Source organism: Cyphomyrmex costatus, unplaced genomic scaffold (assembly GCF_001594065.2).
Source record: "Cyphomyrmex costatus isolate MS0001 unplaced genomic scaffold, Ccosl1.0 scaffold122, whole genome shotgun sequence".
In the NCBI taxonomy this organism is placed as follows: Eukaryota; Metazoa; Arthropoda; class Insecta; order Hymenoptera; family Formicidae; genus Cyphomyrmex; species Cyphomyrmex costatus.
In genome coordinates this window covers 1,129,029-1,155,230 of record NW_017275196.1, presented here as the reverse complement: position 1 = coordinate 1,155,230, position 26,202 = coordinate 1,129,029, and the positions used below count along the sequence as shown (strand labels likewise).

General features: G+C 39.9%; 1 protein-coding gene across 1 annotated transcript in view; it reads left to right on the top strand.

The window, feature by feature from the left end:
- The first annotated feature begins 488 nt into the window (after positions 1–488).
- tay (tay bridge kinase) overlaps positions 489–26,202 on the top strand; it is a 34,426-nt gene continuing 8,712 nt past the window's right edge. Inside the window, exons 1-2 of the mRNA XM_018548097.1 lie at positions 489–758; positions 864–1,056. Of these exons, the coding sequence (XP_018403599.1) occupies positions 583–758; positions 864–1,056 (369 nt within the window). The 5' untranslated portion in view covers positions 489–582. The remainder of the gene's footprint in view (positions 759–863; positions 1,057–26,202) is intronic.

Genomic DNA, 26,202 nt, shown 5'->3' with positions numbered 1-26,202 from the left:
ATATATATATATATACATACATATATATCCCGCGCGCGAGAGAGAGAGGGGAGGGGGGTGATCGAGAGTGATCGTGTACGCGTGGTGAGTGTGCGTGCGACGGTGCGTGCCCCGACGGCAACGTCTCCGTGAGTGCGTACCCCGAGGCAAAGGCAGCACGGTGTGTGCTGCTCCGCTCTCTCTCTCTCTCTCTCTCCTCTCTGCCCTGTCCCTTCCCTCCCACCTTCGTCTCCCGCCCCTCCAGTGCCCTGCGCCCCGTCGTCCACGTCGTCTTCCTTGCCTGCTTCCCCCCGCGGTCCCCCGGCCCGCCACGGGTTTTTCTTTTCCCTCGCTCCCGTCCCCTCTTCCCATCGGCCGAGACGACTGTAGAATGCACGACGACGACAACGCTGCCACGACCATCGCTGCTGCTGCTGCTGTCGTCTGCTCGTGCCCTACTCGGTGTCCTACTCCCTTTGTCGTCCACGTCGTCGTATGTTGATCGCGGTACCGAGTGGCGGCGAGTGACGACGGACGACCCTCCGCTGGTCAAGTGTGCCCGGGTGTGCGTGGATCGTTTGGAGATCACCGCGCGGCGCGAAGATGGAGATCGAGGCGAAGCAGCGTAGCCAGAAGAATCGGCGACGGGAGCGGGCGCAGCGCATGCTGGCGCAGAGGGAGAGTTTGGCCACCGCGAAGCAGCAACAGTCGCAACAGTCGCGGCAACGGCCGCCGAACGACGAGGAGGACAGCCACAGCGGTGAGGACGAGGACCCCGCCGGCGGCGGTGGCGTCGGTGGCGGTGACAGCGCCGGCGGCGGCGGCGGCGGTGGAGGCGGTGGAGGCGGTGGTGGTGGTGGCGGTGGCGGTGGTGGTGGCGGCGGCGGCGGCCTCGGACTCGGCGTCAAGACCGGTCACCCGCGGGACGGCCACTCGCGACCGCCCAGGCCACCGCGACCCCCGAGGCCGCGCAAGAAGTCTTCCCTCGCGGCTGCCAACCAGAAGGAGCCACCTTTCGAGGAGGACATTATCGACGGATTCGCCATCCTCGCCTTCCGCACGTACGAGGACCTCGAGGTGAGCGAGCGACCGATTCGCGGACGTCCGCGATTCGTTTCATTTATTTTCTATCTCTCTCTCTCGCTCTTTCTCTCGCTCCGACGAGATCCCCGCGATCGGATCTCTGGAGTGGATATCATGTTCGTCTCACTCGCCATAACCTAAAAGTAACCTAGGGATAACCTACAAGTCCTTCTTACGTGGCTCTTGTTTGTCTTCTTATCCTTTTCGTATTAGGACACGAATGCGGATTTTCTGAAAATCACATCCGAAGACTGTTTAGAAATAGAAAATTGAAAACGTATGTGTATGTCAAACCGAAAGAAAAGAGAGAGAGAGAGAGAGAGAGAGAGAGAGAGAGAGAGAGAGAGAGAAAGAAAGAAAGAGTCTATGCTATTCAAGGAAACTAACAGGATGTCGGATTATCCAATCGATTCGTAACGCCGAATGTTTCGAATGTTTTTATAAATTTAAACAATTCGAACATAAAAAGAATACAAGTTCGAGAGATCGTATTATTCGATTTGTATTGTCTGCAAATCCAAGTTCTACAATCGCCATTGTCTTTCTTGACCTCATCGATTCTCTCCATCGAAATTAAAGATTTTCTACTTCTCGGAGCAACAGTAACTGTAATCTAACTATTTTAATTATGCGTTGACAAATAATACTCTTAGTTTATCTTGCCACATTAATCATTCCAGATTTACTGTGCATCTGTGTGCTTACTGTCATTGCAGCGTAATGTGAGACAGAATATATGTCATCAGTGTTTACGAAATGTGTTTGAAACGTTAATTAAATTAAGAAATCTACTTTAAAATTCTTTACTTGCGATTAGAGGAAGATATGTATGTAAAGAAAGTTGGAGAATTTAACGTTTTCATTCGGAGCAAAATCCATTTATTTTTTCTATTGTCATGAAAACAGTTAAGCCAAAGACAATTTTAAAGCACAGACAGGCAATAGAAACAGCAAATAATAAGATTTCGATCTATTGAAAACTTCGTATTCTGATACACAATTTCTGGATAGGTGAAATCCATGTTATTCTCTGGCTCTTCTATTGCCTCTGCTTTCCAATTGTGTCCCTTTACATCATACGGATAAACAGACTTCTCTTTATCCATACAATGTAAAGCTTTGAAAAGCAAATAGTTTTACTGTCTCAAAGTATGTCATGTTGTGTCTCATTTCGTTATTCTTGAAAATGTTTTTTTTTTTTTTTTTCGATGAGAAAAATCGTCACGTTTTCCTCCTCTTAATCTATGGTTTTATACGCGTTTTTTGAGTTACTGCGTTTTATGTGTATTTACAATCTTATCGCCGAGAGATTTTCAATGAATCATGTTTACCAGTGAGGGGTCATCGAAAAAGACGTTACATGATAGGTAAGCGGCGGGCGTAGACAACTTTAAGGATTGTTTGACCAATTTCTCATACTCTTTTAGAATTATAATTTTAAATTTAGAGAACGCTGATTTTTTTTATTCTTAATCTGAATATGTATACAAGAAAACTGTGAGTGAGGTTATTTATTTCATAACTCCTCGAATGCCAGAAATTCTATTAAAGATACTATAATTCGATATCCGATAAGTTTATTCAATTAACTCAAATAAGTTTGCCAAGTGTATTTGAAAAATTTATATGCAGAATGCAAGATTAATCGGGAAGTAATGATCGATATTTCTAATTAATTGAGATAACACAAATTGAGTTCATTTAAAATATCGACGGTGCAGGGAGTCAGTGGTTCTCAAATCGTCCACGAGCTAGAAAGCATTAGTATACGCTGTCGTCTAGAATAAACAAAAAAAAAACCCCCCGATAGCCTCGTGTTAATTAGTAAAATCGCGGTGGCGTACATATACTTTAATTAGGGAGAAACATGTACACAATTAGTGTCGTAAATGCAGAAGAGTTTTCGTAATTGGGCGAGGAAGAGTCACTGGCGCGGATAAACGGATGCAGACCACGAAGTCGCTAATATGAAGCGAACAAAAAAGAAAACGACAAAAGGAAAGACATGTATACTCATACCGAAAATAAGCGATTCAAGTCAAACGGTATTAGTATCGGCTATTATTTTCCGCAGCGAGACCGGATACTTCGGTCAGCGAATTATGCTAGAAATATTCTTGGCTCGCGTATAGAGACTCGAGCTCGCGGCCACTCGCGCGGTTTAATCGCGGTTAAAGTTTAACCGACGTCGTTCGTGCAATGCAACCGGCCTTTGGAACGCGCTCACGCCGATATCGGCGACTGATAGCACAACGATCTCGCCGAGCAACGCGTATACGCGCTCCTCCTGCCTTCACCGTCTTGCATCGCGTCGCGTCGCGTCTCGTCGCGTCGTAAATGCGTGTACACCGACCATTTCTTCGCGGCGTGTGTAACGGTATCCACGACGCAGGTTCTTCTCGCGCGAACGAGCAGCGAGAGATGAAAATCCACTTGCTGCGCGCGAGACTGCGAGTTCTCTTCGCGGAAGAGAGCAAGAGAGAGAGGGAACGACTTCGATACAAAATATACAATAACTCCGACTTTTATAAACTTGCTCGTAAACGTCGAAAAGTGAATGTGGCCCCGAGTATTATTGTATAATTTATCTAGAGTTGTAAGTTGGAAATTTGGAGTATACAAATACAATTATACAAAGTTATGCTCTAGAAAGGTATTATAGTGATGATGTAATACAGTTTTGAGAAATTAACGTAATCGAAAATGTGGCAGGGAGTTACCTTGGTTCGAGATAGGGAAGATAAAGCGTTCAAAGTTGATTTTAATCGGAGATGTAATACGAGTGGTGCGTTCCGGACGTTTTGAAGATAGACGAGCCGCTTGTAAGAGCTCGTCGATAAGAGATATCGTAAATCGCTCGCGTGGCGAATACTTATTTTTCCGCTATTGACATAAATTTGCATCGTAATGAACTGTGACCTTGCCAGGTATACCGCCGACACGCGCGCGTTTTAACGCGCACTTCTACTGCCTTTTATCTATATAAATGGAAAATAATTTTTTTTTTTTTCTATAATTTCGAAATGTGTGTCGCACTGCGCGATTAGAATATCGTGTCCCATTTAGTCTATTTTTGAAAAAGAAATGACGTCTTTTTTTTTTTTTCTCGATGACAAGGGTCGTCACGCTTGTCCCTCTTAATATCTGTGGTGGCTTCACACACAATTTGTGTTATTGTGTTGTGTACGTATTTATTTATGCGATCTTACCGCCGGGAGATCGTTTTAATAAATCTTGTTTACCAGCCAGGGGTCATCGAAAAAAAAAAAAACATTGGTCTAATTTCCAACTCTCAATTTGGTTCCACTTCGGTACAGATCAAATTTAGAGTATTGTTTTCATTGGATGGAGAGACCTTGTGGACCAAAACGGGACGAAATGAGCGCGTCAAACATTTTTCCGACTTAAATTTGATCCTAGACATCTATCTATATGATTTCTATATATAATAATATTTCTATATATATAAATTCATAATGTTAAATTATACCAATTTGAATTATTTCAATCTGTTCTACAAGTCATCATCACTTTTATTCATAAATATACTTTAACGGAAACAATGGAGTAAAATTAATAAAATGTATTAAATTCGATTTAAATTTAGTTTATTCTTTACTAATAATAAGTGCACATCATAGACATTGTTTGCTTTAATTAACCGCAAAAATAAATTGATTTAAATACATTTTGACATATATATGGAAGTTAAAAATAACAAAGTATTATTTAACTCGAGAAATTAGGTTACAATTGTGCCTTTGATATCTAACAATAAGTACAACGTCACATTAAGAGCTTCGGTGGAAATTAGACCATCGTAATGATTTTCCGAGAGGAAACGATCGTGCTTTAACATCCAAGAGAGCCAAATAGATCTCGTAAATTTAAATGATGTTGAAATAAAAGTTATATGAAGTTATATTTGGTCCTCCTCTTCTCTCTCGGTTTGTTTATAGAACTCTGGTTGTCACGACGAATGATTCTCGACAGAGTAAAGCTCATCGATGCATACGTCGCCGGCGGGAGTGGCCCTTGAGAGTTTTATTCCCTCGCGAGCAATCCTCGACAGTAAAATTTCCGGCGTACATTGAGAGCGACACTTAATGAGTGCCCAATTGAGAGTTTCATTCTCTCCGCGAGTGATCCTCGATAACAAAATTCTCGAATGTGCGCTTCGTCTCGGATGTGTCGTGAGATACTCTTCTTTTGCCTTAAATTCGTCAAAGTCGGAAAAAAAAAACCGTCTCCTCCTACATCTAACTATTTTGATTGAGTTAATCGAATGATTAGCGGTTTTCCACGCTTCTATACATATAGTATCGCTAACCGCACGATGATAGGATATTAAATCCCAACATTATTAATACAGTAACGTAATAATTTTTTTTTTTGTTCGCAGAGAACGTCTTATTACGTGCAATTAGAGATGAATGATTACTTTAATTAAACACGATTTATTCTTTCGTAAAGAAAAACACGTTTTCTTTTTTTTTTCCCTCTTCAAGCAAAAACATAATTATAGAATGAGGTTTTGTTTCGAAAAAAGCTTACCCGGTAACTATCGTTATCACTGCGAGAAACGAAAATAAATATCCGATAAATTCACATTGGCCTTGTATTAAGTTTATCTCACCCGTGGGCTTTTTTATTTGCGGATCGATCGTAAGAGGAGCGGTGGAAAAGAACACATTGATGCGTTCTGCTACCGCAGCAGCATTACGACGTGTGTTACCAAAGTGTCCTGTCTCCGAGGTGAAAGTTATTTTGTTAATCGCGTCCCGAGCCCTGCGTCGTGATTTACGCGTCGTCGCACGAGAGATTATTATTTCTTTTCGCTGGGACCGGTAAAAACTTGGCGCGACGCATCGCACATTAAATCCGCAAATTAACCCGAAGACATGCCGCGTAATTACGCGCGCGGACGCCTTTATCGTGATTTATCGCGGCCGGAGAAGTTAATCGTCACGTTTTATTATTTGCGCGGTCTCGTTAAGCGCGACGTCGTCATCCTTTTCTTTGTCAAAACACTAGTAATATTTCGTTGAATTAAATTTTCGGTACGCCGGATGGGGATGAGGGGAGAAACACACGTTGAAATTTGTATTACGGTATATATTACGATTTCGTCGTCGATATGAATAAACTCCTCGAATTTTCGCTCGTCCTTCCATCGTTGAAGAAATTTTCTTTAAATTCGATAAACTTTTGGACGACATATTTTCAGTCGCTATGAGTAATTATAATTTAATAAAATTATGATTATTCTTAAAATTGAGTAATTGCATTATATAAAATTATAACGATCTTAAAACTAATTACGTTATAAATTGCATAATTACGCGTACCTCGCTTACTTCTATTTTTGTACTACTGCTCGTCGGGGTATAAAATAACTTTACGTAATTTTCTTCGATATCGACCAGATCTGAAATGACGATTTGCTTTTATAATACAAACTGATAATCGTGAAGATAGCTACTGGCGAAGCTATCGTTATTGCAGATGCTTATTTTTCGCCTCATTAAAGACATTTCCACATTATTTCTAAAATAAACGTTTCAGCCTCGTTCGAGTTTAGCGTTTTACGACGTCGACTCTTATCGATCCCTTTCTGCTTTTCTTATTTAATCGGCACTTGGGAGTTTTTTCGCGTATCGATGAGGCATCTATAGTTTATCTATCAAGGTTGCATCGTGTTTATGACGATGGGCATCCATGCAGCTGGCTTGAATCTGCAGGTGGCTCGCCTGTTGCAACCATTCACCCGCTCGATCCCAGCTTTACGTCTATCCCGCCTTCGATATATCGCTATGACGCCTATGACGATAAAAATATAACCCGCATTTATATAACGCATGTCAGTTTCTAAATAACATGTATCGCCGATTCTCCAACGATACGAATTTGAAATCTACGAAGCGATATTTTCGAAGCAAAAAGATTCTTTTCCGGAAGCACTTTTCCAGACGAATTTCAATGAAGAATTGCAGTCAAACTCTCGATGGAAATCGAGACACGTCTCCGTTAAAATTGAATTATCACTCCAACGTAATTGTACGTAATTATAAATTAAAGACAATGGAATTTTTGTCCGAGATCGATAACTCTTTTACGCGAGTGTTCTACAAATTCGCTAAACTTGAACGCGTATCTCTTTAGCGTAATATAAAAAAGTATTATACAATAAAACTGAAATTTTCATTGAATAATTATATGAGATACCATCACGTAATCGTCATTGCACTGCGTCATTGCGGTAATTCGTGCAAACGCTCCCCCTATAGTCTCACCTATAATCTCCCACCAGCTATAATCTCTCCCCCTCCTCTCCCCTCTCTATGAAAGCACCGTAGACTTATTCGTTATCAATAATCGACGATAGACCTCTATCTATCTCGCGGTGACGTGGTAATCGCGGAGCTCCCGGCCTCCCTGGCGCATTTTTTGCGCTTCATTTTTATTTCATGACAAAAAATAAAGGAAAAAGAAATGACGTCTATCTTCGCGCAGGCAACCGTTTTACAAGATGACCGCAAAATACATATCAACCATAGGTAAAACCGCTCATTATCATAAACATTACGCTCGCTACGCTTGTTTATGCAACCGGCTTCGGTGTGTGCGCGCACGCCTTGTAAATTTATCGCCTCGTGCCTTCTTTTACTTTATCATCGTACTCGTGTCACGATTGAAGGACAAAAGTGACGAAGCCGTGGCAACGCGCGACTCCTTATAGTCTGTTTTCCGATGATACAAAAATCGTAGCGCGCGTGCGTGCATCGTCGAGATGTCAGAATAGTCTCGATACAGTGCTTTTTTTTTGTCTAGATAATTTATTTCTGTATAAATTGAACGTGATAATAACTTACTTCGAGCGTTTTTACTGCACTAATATATTTGCTGAGGTACTTACTGTATTAATAATTACCGCGTCTTAATAACCGCTGTTTTCTCAGTATTCAACGCGAGAACCAAGAGAAACTATTTTCCTCTCTGAAGCTTATAACTTGCAAAAAATAAATTTGCTTTTCGCATTTTTATTTTAATATATAATTCGAACATTTAAACGTTTTTACGAATCGCTTCCATATTTTGTTATAGTATATGAAAGTGTGTTTGTTTTATTATAATGTATAATGAAGTTCACGAGATATATTTCACGTTGCATTTGTTCTAGCAAAATATTTATAGAACATATTGTATAATCGTCCTTGTGCGTATCGATCGCAGTAACATATTTATTGTCGAAGACAAATTAATACTTGTATTAATAACAGCTAAGTTGTACCGTGTTGTCGTTGTTGGACTCGGGAGGAATTATTTTTCTCCTTGAAGTTTCGAATTCATAAAAAAGAAATTTGTTCCAAACACTTTTTTATTTTAATCTATAATTCAAATATGTAGATATATTATATTTTTACGAGTGTAAATCATTTCTGTCAGTATATAGATAGAAATAATATATTTGCGTTTCCGCCAGTAATGGATTATCTTATATAAGTCAACTGGATGCACTTTTATACATTTTTGTTCTCTGTAAGTAGAATATTTTTAGAACGTATAATCGTCCTTGCGGCATTGAAAAACAACCGGTACCTTTTAACTCCGTTGAAACGCTAAACGCGACGTTATTGTTATCGCGCGTGCGAATGACGGGGCAGAATGGTACGCGTACCGTCTAAACGGGCCTGTCGATCATTCCTGAATAGATATTCCGGCATGAATCAAGCTGCTCAAAGCAAGCTGCTGGATGTGTTCAAAAGGCAAAGCGGAAAATCCGCCCTCTCTGACGCGCGCGGCGACGGTTTTTATTTTCTTAATTAAAAGTATCGCGCGAGAGAGAAAGAGAGAGAGAGAGAGAGAGACGTGTTCTCTCGCGTTGTAATCTGTTACAAATTAAATAGAAATGGTCGCGGAGAGCGCGTGAATGTGACGAGGGAGTGCATCCGCTGTCCGTGAGTTATCGATGCCACTTCCCTGGTTATTGGAGCCTCCGTTATCACGAGAACGCGGCAAATAGAATGCTTCGAAAGGTCGTTCTGGCGACGGAACGTGACAATCATCTCTCTCTCTCTCTCTGTCCTTATCTTTGTATTTTATTTTTATTTTGATATCATTTTGTGCTATCGTTTTTCTTTTTTTACTTTCTTATTATTTATCTCTTTTATATCTTCGAGAGTTTGCCCTATAGAATATTAATAAATGCCTTTATCTCTCTCTCTCTCTCTTTTTCTGATGTAATTAACTGTAACAATCTCAAAAACAGAGCGGGCGTAACCGATGTTTTGAACCAATAGACCGAAGCAATCGATCAGATTATATAGACAGATACAGCAGCCTACATGATAAATTATAATTACGAATCATATATAACGGTGAGAAATTTCGATTCTGTTAAAAATGACGTTCCCTCGCTGAGTGCCGGTGACCTTGCAGGTTTTCTTATTTGGGAATACTCTCCGCGCGGGTATAAAGCGAGCCGCGAAACGGTGGACGGCCTTGCGAACGAATTTCATTTGCTCGGCTGTCCGCCGCTAAACATTGGACTCCGATTTGCGAAATGTTTCGGGAGAGTGTCGTTCGAATTGCATTTGGCGCGTCCGATGTCAAAGGCGCCATTTCGCTCCACCGTGTCCTTTTGCAATCACCGTCGGAGGTGGTGGGAGCGGAGGAAGGAGGGAAAAAGATCCTTTTGGTATCTCCGATCCTGCCGGAATGCAAACTCCAACCTCGCCGCCAGGTGCCGATTCTCTCACAACGAGAGTGTCTTTCGTCGCCGCTTCTTTTCCCCGTTTATTTGCTACCTCGTGTCGTCGCGACCGTCTCGTTGGACGATATCGTTCCGTTTTTCAGAAAAATATCCGTCGCGCGTTAACATCGCCGTGTAATGTATGTGCATGCGTAATTATACCGTAATAACGCTCCGGGGCATCCATCGGTTTAACATGTGGAAACGCGACCCGCGGATTTTCAACGTATCTTCCGTCGCATATTAAATGTCGGCGATTAATAACACTGCAATTTAACGCTTAACGTAATTGCAAAACATTTTGCAATACACTTTCGTATACGTAATTAAATCACAACGCTTGTAGATGTTACCTCGAGATTCATGAGAAACATCGACTACACCACCACTACGATATAACATTTTTTGCTAGTAATACTCCATCGTTTTTTTTTTTTTTTCTCTATGATAGATTTTGAATTAGTATGTATGACGAAATACGATGGACATCTTTTTTTCGCGCTTGTACATATAATATCATTATTTTTTTGTGGTTTCCGCTGATTTAACAGCTATTCAGGACAATTCATTTGTTTTAACAGAATCTCGGACGCCAAATCACGATATTGTGATGAAAAAAACAGTGGTCGCCGGCGAGGTTCACTAAATTGGATTGAATTTTTAACGCCGCTCTTTTTTTTTCGGAAGCAAAGCTCCCACGCACAAAAGAAACTATTACATTGCTCTGCACATATTGTTTCATTTGAAATTATTGTCTATCGCTTTTCGCCGCGATGCCTGATTCGCTGCGTACAAATAAAAACTGGTAGCGACTTGAAAACGGAGAGAATGGAGAGAAAAGAGAGAAGAATAGAATAAATTATTTACGATTATGGGCTTCCCGCGCTAAGAAACGCGCGTTTCGCCCATCCGCGTTCACGAGAGTCGCGATAATAAATGGCGATACGTTCTATGAATAGAGCATCTAAAGGAACGCACTTGTCGTTACAGTCTATTAAGATATTCGCAAACTGCATTACATTGAACCGCGCTTTCCTCGAGGACGTTGGCCGTTCGCGTTGATCGAAATATCGAGCTCGTTGATCATCGACGTTGACGGCAGTCCTGAAGGCGGCTTTTCTATTAAAAAGCTGGAACGATCGATAATCGTCCATGTTCGCTCGTGAATTCAGGATGAGGTCAGTGTCACGTTGTCTGACAAATGAGACTGCGTTTTACCTGAAATGCGACGCGTTAAGTGGATCCTAAAGTTGTCCGTGTTTTACTCATTATTTTTCAAATTAGTATTTTTCTCTCTCTGTCTTTACTTAAAAATCATCTGCCACAATTAAAGTACAAACGGTAATGTAATCCGTAATGAATAGGTCAAATTATGTCGATAATGAAAAAGAGAATTGGAAAATTAGTTGTTTTTTTTATCAACCTCTGGCGAATCGTAACAATATTTGCTTTTTATGAAAGTTTTGCACTTTATACGTATAAAACAATCTTGTATCAAGGATTATATAAACAATGTTAATTGAATTCTTAGAATTAGATGCTTGACATGAAAGATTAATTAGTTAGAAAATTTATACGTATATGTATGTGCGATATTGATGTGTACCTAAATCATTCATGTACCCTGAAAAATAACAATAAATTTTAATAAATATTTGTTTGAATAGTTTTGAGTAAATATTTACTAATTGTATAAAAAATATATTTTTATTTGATAAAAAACGTATTAATTTGATTAATTGATTATTTTTTATTGAGTAAATATTCATTTATTGTATTTACTTAATATTATTTTTTTAAAAATGTAAGATATAGCACATTTTTTAAATGACGACTTTAGGATCCCCCTTAAATACATTATTTGTTTTGTATAAATCTTGAATGATATCCGAGAAAGAGCGAGTTTAAGAATTAATAGAATCGATGTCTTAATTATTTAACGAGAGATTTCGATCCTTTAGTATTACGAAGCATATTATTTTATTATAAATTAACGATATAATTTCATTAATTAATACTCGCAATAATGTAGATGTGATTCATGGATGCGGGACACAGAGGGAATTATGGCTTAATTGACATGCAATTATACGAATTTATTTCTTAATTCGACCGGAATACAAGACTCGGAATATCGGCAGACCAATGTATGTGTGTCGACCAGTCTGTTACGTCATAACATGCTGAAGAGAATGGTGTGACATGAAAGTCATTTTTCTTATCTCTCGAGGGACAGCGCGCGAAGAAGTTAAATATAAACCCAGAGTTACTTCATTACAATATTTTTTACTACAGTCGAGTAAGGAAGAAAACTACATGAAACTTTATGTCACGGGCAATCATAAGCGTGCGAGAGAAAAGGATACGAATTTAAATTGCAAATTGAACAGTCAGCGCATGCACGCGCTCGGCGACAAGTAAAATATCGTGTATACGTGCAGGTCGATACAAAATAAACGCTTGTATAGCCTTACGAGGGTGTTCGTTGATAAGACCCCAATGATAAGATGCGCTTGTTACACGGCTTCGAATTACTCGTTTCAGCGAACGATGTCCCAGGACTTTCGCGCGGCGACTGACCGAATGTACGTCTCTCGAAACTTTCGTATATCGTTCGAACTCGAGTCTCGAGTCTTTCGTCGCGTCGCGAGCGAAAGAAAGAGGGAGGAAAGCCAGAGGGAGAGAGGAGGGCTTACGAGTTCGTCGGCCGAGAAACGTAATTTTGCGTCGGACGAAATCGCCAGCGTTCGGCGCATCACCGAGGGCTCGCTCTCCGCGATGTCGTTAGCCATGCCGAGAGAGTGAGGTCAGCAGCGCCCGCGCGCCACTCAATAAATCAGAGCTGCTGTACTCGCGCGACGCGTGTCGGTGGGAAGCAAGGACGGTCGAATTCTGCCACATGATCCGTCAACAGAGATCACCCGGATGAAATACGCGTATCCGTCGGACAAATCTATACCTATACGTACACCGACGGCCCCGTAGAAGAAGCCCCATGATCGAGTCTCGAAGCGTAAAGGTTGAAAGTCAAAGGTATATACGCTATGGAAGAGTTTCCGTGGCTTCATTTCTGAGATTTCTGTATGTGTGGAAAGAATACGATTTTGTTGAAACATATAAAAATTTGATTATATAAATGCAGATCTAAGAAAATAATTTCGTTAGACTATTAAAATAATTGTGTGCGTTTTGAGAAAAATTTCTAATTGAATATATGAACGATTACATCAATCAGAATTCTAATTTAACTAGAATTATAACAGATTCAACCAGAAAATTCTGTTCATTTTCAACCAGAATTCCAATTAATGCAAACGAACTTTTTACGTTGTGGGAGATTCGAGCGTAATGAGCAATGCTGCAAAAAAATATTGATATTCTAGGATCCAGTTTGAGCGCTCTAATTGTTTTGATAGTTTAATAAAATTACTTTAAAATCTATCTACACACAGAAAAATATATACTGTATTTTTCTGAATATTATTAATTACTTGTTATTTGTAAATATTATTTGTTTCAAAATTTCAAAAGTATAAATATCCACAAATCTATTATAACTTCACGAGCATTCAATTTATTACAAATATACTCTAAATACTAATAAGTTTAATATTTCAATCAAAATTATTAAATTAAAACAAATTCCATTTGCTTATTATATAAAATTCTTCAAAAGAATAAATTCTTGTTTTGAATACGTAATAATATAATGAGTTTTTATCTTTTCTGAAATTTATAATAAATATTTTTTAAGACTCTCTCTATTATCAAACAAATATTTTTAGTTAAACATAGCCGTTACTTGAAAGAAAAAAGGTAAACTGTGTAATCACTTTTCTTAGCAGTAAAATGACATTTTTCTACTAAGCTAAATTTCTAGATGCAAAGTTCTTTCCGTTTATGGAGAAAACGTGCAGGAAGTTTAAATACAAAAATTTGCAAACAATCTGTTAAGTTGCGCAGTAGAATGTATTTGAATTCGCTCGTCATTGCTACGTCGTGTGTTTAATTATATATTTAATTACGTATTCAGTTACATTGATATATGTATGACAACCGCGTTGTATTTTGCTCGCTTCATTTTAATAAACGCGCAAGGTACAAGACATATGGCTATTTTTAATATATTTTGACGTATAGCATCGAAGATGAAATGATTTAAAGATTTGATTTGCGGAAATTGTCTTCTTTCAAAATAATTTCATAAAGTAGATAAATTTGAATCTTTTAAGCTACGTTCTTTTTTATCATTGTGGAATTTATCCGTGTCTCATCCTCGCGATGAAATATCTTTTCCGAGAGATGTTCGTTCTAACCGTTTATTCATAGATATACCTATATCTGTCGTATTTTCAATACACACCTGCTCGTCGCGATTCAATTTTCATCTCGTTGCACGCAGAAATGATCGCTAGAGGATTGTAAATGTTGTAATAATTTGAATCATATGCACAATTTTAGTGACGATTGGAATAACATTGAGGTTATTGTATGGAACGATTTCCGGTATTGAGCAACGAAATTTTTTTTTTTTTTTTTTTTTTTTTTTTTTTTTCGTTCAATTGCCTCGTGAAATAATTCGTGAGTACATCACTATGTTATTCACAGTTCGTTAAAAAATAATAAACTCTAGCGATCGGCAGCCCGCTAATTGCCGTACGAGCGATAACAATTGGATGACACGTGGTAACCTAATTATCTTATAATTAAGCATGCGCTTTGAGTTATTTTATGGCAGGCGATTTATAAAAATCGAGGTACTCAAAGGCAACAATGTAATTGACTATCATCGGCGAATAATTCTATTATCTCCCGAATTACACGATACAACGATGAATGCGTAACGAGGTAGCATATTTTAATAATGAATCAAAATGCGCTCGATCGGCTCGCTCGCTCTCACTCCCCCACATCGTTATCCTTTAAATCCCCGGGTTATTAATAAAAACTACATTACATTTATCGCTTTTAGTTAATTATACAAAAGCTCTTATTAATACTGGTAAATAAATGAGATTCAACAGTATCGATAGCAAATACACGAGATCCGTTGGATAATTACCAACGATTAATTATCAACGATATGATATATCGAGATACGCGCCGCGAATAAACGCGTTTCGTAAATAAACATTTCCATTCATTTTGACGAAAACATATATCTCGTGTTGCTGTAGATGTATTTCGCTAAAATTGTGCATCCACGCATGTTTGTATGCATATACGTTTTTTTTTTTTTTTTTTCACATCATTTCGAGAAGGGTAAAAGAAAAGGTTTTAGCGCTGGTTGGGTGCAGAGATCGATACGGGGAGACATGGCATCGGTGTCCGGCGACAAAGAAAGTTGCTTGCACCTGCATGAGAAGTGACCCACTTCTCTTCGTAATTCCCTAAGATACGGAAGAAAGTCCACGTCTCTCTTACTTTCGCATCTTTTCTTGAGTCGCGTCGTTGCGGTTGCTTTCGCAAAAAGGAGGAATCCGTAAAACGAGAAGCGACCGTGTTTCTCGGATTTTGAAACGCTCTCTGGTATCTCATATATATAGATATGATAGTTCAAGAGAGAGATACGTATTCTTTTATGTATTTATAGAAATAGCCTTCGAAGATAAATCGATATCTTTCGTTCCTTCGGAACGACATCGAGAGCTTATACATATTTCAAACATTTCATGATATGGAAGGCCCATTTACGTTCTCCAAAGAAGATCATATTTAAAGATAATGATAGGGTCAGGTCAGTTTTTGACAAAATATTTTTAAGTCGATAAGTGCTGCTCGAGATATCACTTCCTGCAGAAGCTATTGTGGGGAAAACTTTAGCGAAAAAATAAGTCGAAAAAGAATGGCGTGTGTTACATTGTTTGTTTGATACAAAACGGATAATCTCTTTTTCACAAATTGGTGTTATGAGAATGAGAATATTCCAATGCAGTTTCGATTTCGGTAGACTTTTAATGTATATTTACAGTTGGGAAACTAATAACTTTATTGCTATTTATTTTCGCATGTTACGTGTCCGCGATAGTTGGCATATTTCGCTTAAAACTTAAACAATAATATTGTGAAAAAGGAAGTTGCGAGAGTCAACGCAGTTCTCGGGGTATGAAAAAATATATAATATTGTCTAACTTATAACATACATATATAATTACATTCCGTAGAAACGAACGTTTCGACTCCACTTTGAGCCACCCTCAGCGTGAAGTAATATAAAATTATTTTTATGTTACTAGATGAAAGTAGGATTTCTTATCCCATGTGTTCACAGTTTTGTGTGGAAGCGAGTTTCTTCTAATTGCTTTACCCTCGAAAGTTTCAATTTAGGAAAGTTTTCTAGAATAAAAAAATTATTAGATCTGAGTTTGAATCCCGGCTGAGGTAAATATTCTTCGTAATAAAATTGTTCGCAGTTTTTAAAACATTTATTGACATCTAATTATTAATATTCTTGTAAGACGCTTATATTAACAATATTATCAATATTATCAATTGCTTGTCAATTTAATCTGCGATATTACTATTCTAGTTCTGTTCGTTGCGTTTCAAGGCTTCGATTTTTGAGGCGCGATTTACAGAATTGAATGTGTATATAAATTCACACCGAAATACTTAAGTACTAGGATCCATTTTGTGACCGAATATATAAGATTTCTCTTATATATTCCTATTCGATTAGAAAATGAATTACTTCGCTTAAATAATCAGCGACACCTTGCTTCGAAATTCTTTCTTTCCCAGGAAAAACACAGAAGGTTCGATGATTTCCCCTGGAAAAGTGGCGGCGCAATCGTTCGCACGCGGAAGCGATCGAGCCGCAGTATTATCCGCGATAATATCAGGAACACGTCGCACGACGATATAATGACGCGGTGCTCACTTTTCAAACCGTCACCGTTTCACGCGACGATCACGTGGGGAGCGCGGGAACGCGGAATCCCGCGGGTGGAACGCGCGGTAATAACGGGCTGAATTACCGGTATACGCGTGCAAATCGGCGAAAGATTTTCGCGCGGAATGATCGCGCGCTCGGGACTTTATCGTCGCGTTTACGCCGCGCTAAATCTTTTTACCGCCACCGGTTTGTCGGACCGCTATTTCTTTTTTTTTTTCCTCCTCTCCCCTCGGTCCTTTTTTCCCTTTGTCCGCTTCTCTTGTTCTCTCTCTCTCTCTCTCTCTCTCTCTCTCTCTCTCTCTCTCTCTCTCTCTCTCTCTCTTTTTTTCGTTTTACGTCGGGATAAATGCTTTATTGCGCACCGTGTTCCGACCGTTCGGGCCAGTGGCGTAAGCGGATGGCCCACGCACTCGGGATATACCTGATGCTTAATTCTCGGCGAGATGGAAAATTTAATGCCTCGAAGACAGTCTGCCTTACTTTGGGTTGTGGTACTGGGTTAAACTTCTTCTTTAAGAAAATCTTCACGGGTGTTCGCATTTTCAGAAGAAAATACATAATGGAAGCGTCACTTTATGTTGCCGCTGCTAGATAATCCTACAATTATTTTCTATTATGTTTCTTTCTACACTTGCCACGAGAATGATTTAAGACATGTGACTCGGTCGTTGTTCTTATTGAAGCGGCGGTACTTTGAAAATATTTATTTTTCAAGGATAATACGTTTTTGTTTTCTACACATAATCTTGTATATTCAAGTTTAATTTTCAAGTCAAACTGAAGAGACTAGATAATAAAACTGTCGTTCCGATAATTTCGTTGATACACGTCATTGTCGGTTCGGTCAACTATTAGTTCATTCAGACAAATATAGGTATACAGGATAAGATGGTATAATTTCGAACATGGTATAGTTCTATACACGAAGTAAGATCTAAATCCAATTTCGAGGTTCAAATTTAGTAATCCTGATCTCATTGCGAGGACGATACTAATGAGAGAAATTTGATATGAATAACCATTAATTTGTTGATATGTAAGAAAGCTCTTCTTTTTAAATTAAAAAATAATTTTAAAATGATATTGTTCTAACCAAAAATTATTGATAGAATAGAGATTAGAACAATCAAAATTGATTAGAACATAATTTTTAATTAAAAAAGTTAAAAGTCTTTGTAATTCGCATTTCAACAAAATGATGATAATTCACATTAAACATTTATTTCTCTCAGGGTGTCATCAAATGAGGGAAAACCAAACTTGAACCTCGGAAAGTGGATTCAAATCTTATTTCGTTCAGAAAACCGTGTACCGTGTTCGAAACTGTATCTTATCTTACATCAACGAGCTAAGTAATAATGCAACTTTCTCGAAATGACAGAGTTGAAGTTTGTTGCGTTGCTCGTGATCGCATTCCTTTCGCTCTGTTTACTTCACTTTAAGTACGAAACGTATCGGTACACGATAAGAACTTTTCCCGTCCGCAGCTACGGAGAGAACCGAATTGCGTCGTCTTGAAGCATCCCGTTGGTGGTGTGTCTTGACAATATATTTCTCAACACGCTGTCGCGTTCTGTCGTTTAAACCAAACAACGCGGTCGTCTTCCGTTTATTATCCCGCGTAGGCGAGCGTGTGTCTCCGCACGTCGGATAAACATCGTCTCGTGTAACATCGTCCTCTCCGTTGTTGGCGACTTTGCAGATGCTTGTAATACACACGTCTGTCTTACGGAATGGGGATAAATTTGCGCGCTACATGTAACGAGAGTTTTTAAATCAATTCAAAACCGCTAATAGTTTATGAACTAGGAAAAATGTTTTTCGCGAATTAAGCTTGAGAAGTCTGTGGGTGAAACATATCTCAAGCAGTTATATATACATAGTGTTATCATGTATATCAATCTCGAATTTCAACACCGAACGGTATTGAAAGACAAGAAGATAGCGTTTCCAAGAAAATTTTCATTAACCCTCCGGAGCTGTTGAACCCGCTCAATTATTAAACCTCTGTCAAAAATGTTAATTCAATTTTCTTTATGTTATTTGCAAATTGGATTATTCTTATTAAAATGTACTTAATATTAAGTTCTTTTTACACGAGCCATTTTGGTTGCTTAAATTAATTAACGTCTTTCAATTAACATAAATCGAATGAGTTTTACGAACCCGCAGCGTCAGTAACGGATTACATCTTTAGGTTAAAAAATTAGTCTCGCTATATGTGCGAATTTTCTATTAATATAGATGTAAACGTTCCAACGTAACAGATAAAAAAAAGAGAAGAGAATAGATTTTCTGGTTGCGGTAATCAGAGAGACATCGCACTGCGGTGTGACGTCAGCGTCGGTGAGGTTTTTCTCGTGTAAGACGAGGTGGATCCGTGGCTTTTTTATTTCGCTCCCGCGTCTCGTAACCACCGCGATAACGCGGGTCACTAATGAACGAATTACGGTCGCGCACGGGGGCGAAATAAACGCGTGGAAATAAAGCACAACGAGCGACGGCGTAACCCGCCGTTAACGCCGAACAATACTCGGGGATGATGCGTGTTTACTTTTCGTATAACTTTGGACGAACGCCAAACGCCGGTTCGCCGCGTCAATTCCCCAACTGGCAAACCGCCGAAATCTTTGTCACGAGCCATATGTCCTCTCATGCGCTCTCCGTTATGTCGCGGCCACTCGTCGGGAAAAGAGTGAGCGTATTGTCACGCGCGGGAATCTTTTACACGTGAACGTACACACGCGAGTTGCGGCACGGAAAGGAGCAGCACACCGTCGTTGTCAAATTTAACGCGCTTTATAAGCCACGGTATTATCGAGTGATTTATCTCTCGCGTTCTACCGGAAAATCTCTCTCTCGCCGAGGCGCACCGAGTTTGCTACTTTCTGTCAGTAATTCAGCAATTTCGTTGAAAATAGGGTGAAACGATAATCATCTAAAACGACTGTGTGTGTGTGTGTGTGTGTGTGTGTGTGTAAATATACGGGTGAAAAACAGTTTTATATTCCGCGAGATTCATTTTGTTTATTGTAAATGTAAGGTAAATGTACCACAATTAGCAGACATGATCCAATTCGTTGGACAAAGTGGTACAAAATTTCAAATATTAAGCTTTTAATGATATGTGCGACTCTAAATAAATTTGTTGTTCGTAAACATTTAATAACGAATTCATTTTTAGATTCGTACGTACCGTTAAAAAGTTTATATTTGAAATGTTTTATCGCTTTGTATCCAACAATTGGTACATGTTCACTAACTGGTATATCTTAGCGCACGGACAATATCTTCCTTGTCATTCTCGCGGACGATTTATGGCGACTATAAAAATACAATACTACACGTCGGGGGGTGTTTTACCCCAGATTTCATCCTGCGGATGCCAAAGGAAACACTCCCGGTGTTTATACGAGTAATAGGAAGCAAGCAAAGTTGGTCGCTTATACCTTTCGTATACTTGACCCAATCCGCGCCTTTAATCTGTCAAAGCGCGCGCACGCAGAGAGTTTACACAATGTCCTACGGTATCGCCTCCGATGCGATTATTAACGGCAAAGTGATTCCATTAACGCTTAATTGGAAAGACAAGTGGACGGGATCATAAAAAGTCGATTGCCGAAAAAAAGCCTTTGTACAGGCAGCGGATGGCTCTGAATCCATAAAATTCCATGCGCCCGTACACCTTTATCGCGTCACGATAAAAACGAATATATATAGATTTAAGCGCGCGAGTATATAAATATTATAAATTTAATTTATGCAACGCGTTTCCACTGCGTATATAATTTATGCGTAATTATGATATTTCATTCCGTAAACATTGCGAGTTCAGACTGGATTAAAGTTCTCCGCGATAAACCTAAACAGTGTTAGCGTCCTGGTTGGTAGAAGCAGTAAGTGAACAACCTCTTGTAACTCTGCGTTACTAAAGTAGTCCCGCTGCTACCGGTTGCATTAAACGTGATTTCTTTCAAACGACTTTTTTTTTTAGATAATCGATTTTCTATCGCATCGTTTTAGCAACAAATTAGAGCGGAGCGCACATTCCAAAAGCGATATCGAGAGAGACACGTGTGTGTGTGTGTTGCCATGAAATTAAAAATCGAGAAAATGTCAAGTAAATTGCAAATAATCAGGGATATCGTGGAAAAGTGAAGAAACTTTGCGTATTTTTTTTTTATAGAAAATTAAAATTGTTAACTTTGAAGAAGTTTAATAATTCGTACCTTTATAGTTTCGGAACACTACCAACTTAACAATTAAATATGCAAGCAGTGTTAGCAACATTAATAGTAATTTACGTTATATTAAATTGCTCTCTCAACAAAATATTGCACAATTTCTTAAATCTGGACAAAAGTATAAAAAAGTTTCAAAAAATATCGTTGAAAGTCTGGGAAAATAATAGGGGAAAAAAGAATTATGGAATCTATGGTAACTCTGGTTTACAAGAAAGCACGATTTTGTCCGCAGATTCACACGGTGAATTAACGATATGATCCGCGTCCCCTTTCCTTCATGCTCGACAAGATTGCGGGACCCCATTGCCCACCACTCCCATTCGTCGTCATCGTCCCCTCGTCCCGCGGGTACATTAACAGCATTTCTCGCGGGTAAACCGCGCGCGGTGATCTGTCCGTTCGTGTACCTGTGTACACACGGCTGAGTGCGTATTAACATCGCAGCCAGCGCAGCGAGCGTATACACGGCGAGAGCGGTTGATTAGAGCAAGCCCCCGGTCGTGTCAACATAACGAAACGGACGGAAACGCGGCAACGCCGCGCAGCGTGCGGACGGACGACTTTGGTAGCCGGCCGGTCCCGAATGCACGGCATGCACGCACGTACTCACTCACACTCACGCTTACACGCACGCAAGCATGCACGGCCCATGGAGACGGTGGAACGTCCGCGCGTCCGAGAACGACCTTCCCTCCGCACGATTCGCACCGTGGAGCCAAGGAACTTCGCTCGCCGCGCCGCGCCGCGCCGTGGAAGTTTCTATCGTACGCCGCGATTCTCCGTGACGAACGTAGATTTCTATACCGCGGGTTGTGGTCCCTTAGGCAGATCGCGCATTCTTCGATTTTCGAAAATATCTTCTCTTTGTTTTATTTTATTTTTTTTATTTTTTGCACTCTTACATACTGCTTTGTTTCGTATTTAAAGAATCCCTAGAATTAACGTAAATGCTCAATCAATCAATCTTCTTATTCTTTTAGATATTTTCAAGCGTCTTGTAATGTTTCAATGTCCTTGCGTCTATTCAGGAATTTAGGGTATCAGCTTATCCTTGTTGTGTTCACTGAATTTTGAACAAGGACAAAAAGGGCCCCTATTCTGCAGAGCTATGTTGAAAAACTTTACCCAGGTGCACTCAGCCTTTATTCTGTTCGTACTAATTCTTTACCCTTTTTTAGTTTTAAGAATTGCTAAAGATAAAGAGCATGCTGAATCAAGATTAAAATTAATCTATATTTGTAGAAACGGGCATACATAAAACAAAAAAATATAATTTTTATGATATAGAGGGTGATGTACAACGTGGTGATGTCTTTCTCTCTATTCAATTTTTATTTGAAATGTTTTTTTTTTTTTTTTTTACAAAATTGCATATTTTTGAAATATTTGTCTATTAAGATTAAAATGAATTACCTTGTATAGTATAAAAAAACTGCGCAACGACAATATAACTTTTGACACTGTCATTAAGAATTGCAAAACAGAGACCCTGGATGCATCCAGGTAAAGTTTTTTGAACACAGTTTTGCATGTTTAACTAAAATTTAACTTTGCAATCTTTTTAAATAGTCTTTCGTTTTCGTTTTGCAGTACAAACATTTTTATGTTGCAGGTGATGAGTTTAAAATTAGATTCTTTAATTACAAATAAATTTGAACACACGCGTTTTACACTGGAAACAAAATAACGTATTGTTCGTAAACGAAGAAAAAAAATCAATTGTTTATTGTTTATATACCTACAAAGGAAAATAAGAAAATTGCTAGGAAAATTGAAAAATCTAGAAACATAATTTATTTTGAACAATCTAAATAGACCAAAATTGAAATAAAGATTTTTTTTTAATTCGTACATTTTTATTACATTATTACTTATTATTAAATAAAGCGTTTCTCGCAATTATTGTAAGAGAAACCTGGCTATATAGATCTGCATGTTTTATCTGTTTCCACATACATATGTGTGCACGTATTTAATTTTACGCACGCATGGCTGTTGGAACAATCGATAGATTTCACTATTCATTGAATGCCAAATGGTAAACAAGTCGTTTGTTGGGAAAAAAAAGTGGGCTAGCTCGATTGTTGCGCCCGACTCTTCAACTCTAGTACTTTTTTATTCATGCATACTAATAGCTTTTACATCTCAATACCCGGGCGCGCCGCGTTGATTTTTTTTTATCGCGCGTTTTTTTTTTGCAACAAAAGTTATGCCGAAGTAAATATGAAAAGAATACATTTTCATTGATAAAATTTATCTCCTTTTTTTTATTCGTGTTCGCAGATTTATGGACAATAAATTTTACAGTCTCATAAGACTCTCTCGGCGGCTACCATTTGTACGCAAATCGCACAGTCAAATGAAAAGTAACTGAGAGAGGGAGAGAGCGCGGATAAAAATTATATGCATAATAATATGCGACGTTGCGTATCGCGACGTGAAGAAACTTCGTTACGCTGTAACGTCTGCGTAACGCATAAGAACATTATCGCATCGCGTTGCTTCGAACGGCATGAGCCGTGACTTGCAAAAGAAAAGAGGAGTGCATGGCGGACGACAAAGTTCGAAGGATTTTTTTTCACGTCTATCTAAACACATAATCATATCGTGTTAGTAGATTTTCCCTTTTTTTTCCCCTTCATTTACACAAGCGATTAATCGTAATTAAGTTCTTGCGTCGTCCACCGTAATAGGATAGTCTTGAGAACAGGACGACAGGGGCAACAGCTCGTTACAGAATCAACGAGTCATGTAATTCGTCGACTCGAACCGCGCTCGTGTAATTGCCACTTCCAACGTCCGTTTTTCTCTCTGCCGCGCCATTCCAAGATCATATATACGCTCGCGGATCATTCGTTCGGATTTTTCGCGGAGAAAAACTGTCGCGCGATCGTAATGTAAGAACACAAGGGTTGCGGTTCAGTCGGCAGACTGAACAGCTGCTTGCCCGATTTCTACCGATGTAATTCAGTTTTAATCTAGAGGTTCAGTTCTTCGTCTTTCTTTAGTCCTGGAAATGATGAGTAAATTAAATTGAGTTAATCTACATTGGGACGGAAACGGGCATGAGTGAGCGCATGCTGTTATTACTGTATTCTTTTCTTCTAGATCATTTAATCTGACTTCTAGAAAAATACGTCTGAAACGCTCATTCAGGCCCGCAGTTTCACAATCCCGCAATTAACTTTTTAACTGAGGCTCAACTTACTTCTCTCATTTCTTTGGAAATTCTAGAACTCTAGAGCTCTAAGGAGTTTAACTGCGAATGATGAAACCGAGCCTCACAACTGTTGAGTCCGCTGAACTCAGCCGAAGTGTTTTGCTTCCAAAATGCGCGGTCGATGACCAATCGAGGAAATTAGCCCAAGATGTTATTGCAAGCCAATATACGTAATATGGACCTCTGATATTCGAAATTTATCAGCAGTGAGAAATTTGTCTCAAAATCACATTCGGGACCACCATTACGAGCAAGTGAAACAACTCTTATTCTTACATCACAGTCGCGATGATACCTCGTGCAATAAACGATGCCGTGGCGGGTCTCGATTATATATGCAGCTGTAATGAATTATCGTGTGCATATTTCTTGCGAAAGACGACGTTGTGACACACCACCGGTAACAGCCATAAGAGGGTTTACGGAATTGAATCCATACAGTCGCGGGAGAAAGGATTTAGTCATTGTGGATATATACATGATGATAACGTACGTTCTTGTCTAACGCGGTATTAACGTCAATCGGAGATGTACTCGCACAATTTTTGCGAACAGGCTCCTACTACTACATGCACGCTGAATGAGTCATACGACTTTTTACGTGCCCACTTATCTGATACAATCTTCGTAATGTATTTACGAGCGATAATTGTCGAGCGTTTTCGTTCTATATAGATTGAAACGGCGAGCGTTGTAAACGTCGCCAGGCGCGCGGTAATCATCTAATAACTATCTCGGTGACAGAAGCTGGCACAGGCGTGTTATTTATGATCGCGAATTAATTTGCTGCACAAACACCATTAATTTGCGGGGGAAAAACCGTTGTTTGTCGGGAGAAGGAAAAAAAAAGGAACGCGCGCGTCGCAGTCGTATCGCGCGAGCATTTAAATAAAAATAGCTCGCGTGCAGGGGAAATCGACATTCGCGATCTCGCGAAGCTGCGCTTTTTTGAGGCGAAACGTGTCTCGTCCAGCGGGACGTGTACACGGGAAGCCTTGTTAATCTCAATCTGACAAAACATCGCGTCGTTCGTGAGCACAATGTGTGCGACTATCTCTTTTAAGAATAATGCGCGTCAGCTGATTCAGTTCAGCCGTATGAATGAACGAGCGGCTTGCCAACTGTGATAGCTCTCATCAATCATGTCTCTCGGCGCATCTTTGCTCGAAAGAAAGAAAGAGAGAGGGAGAGATACGTAGTGGAAAAGTAAGGGAAAAAATATATACCCTGGGCTGCGTTCGGGGTGGAGAAGGCAACTTCGCGACTGTTGTGAGATTCTTCGATACGATCGATTGTTTGTGCTTTTAAACGAAGCGCGGAACCAATCGAAGTACGACAGGTGTAGGTAAGAGCCTCGAGAGAGCTTTAAAAAATTGAATATTAATCACAGTCGAATGTGAGCGTAGAATAACCGACTGTGATCGATCAATTTCTTAAGTCTTGAGACGCCTTCCTGTGTTCGAGGAACTGAAGATCAAGAAAACGCTGCTCTTTCCGCCGAACGCAGCCAACTCTTTCGAGGAACGATCGAGAGGGAGGAGAGAGACCTTTTCGAAAAACGGATTGAAAATTCAATCCGGACGTGCTCTTCTCTGCGCCTTTCGCGCAAGACGGTATATTATTCAATTAATTCGCGTCGCCCGAGAGGAGCACGCGATCCGACCGCGCGACGAACACGTCCTAGGGGGTTTCGACCCGCAGTTGGCACACGTGCTGCGCAGGTGGAGTGCGGTTTTTGCTGGGCGACGGTGGTGGTGGTAGTGGTAGTAGTAGCGGCAGCCGCGGCGATGGCAGCGGCGGTGGTTTTTTGCACCAACCGCGAGGTCTCTAGTGGCTTTTTCCCTTCTTTTCTTTGGTACCCACCCGTGGTACAAGAGAGGGGGCACGCGGAGGGGGCCGCGGGGCGGAGGGGGGCGAGCGAGGAGAGGCAAGAGAAAGAGCGCGACAAGCTCGGGGGCTCGTGACGAAGGGAGAGAGCGTAAACGCTGCCGTCGCGAAAAAAGAGGGAGAGAGAGAGAGGGGGGGGGGG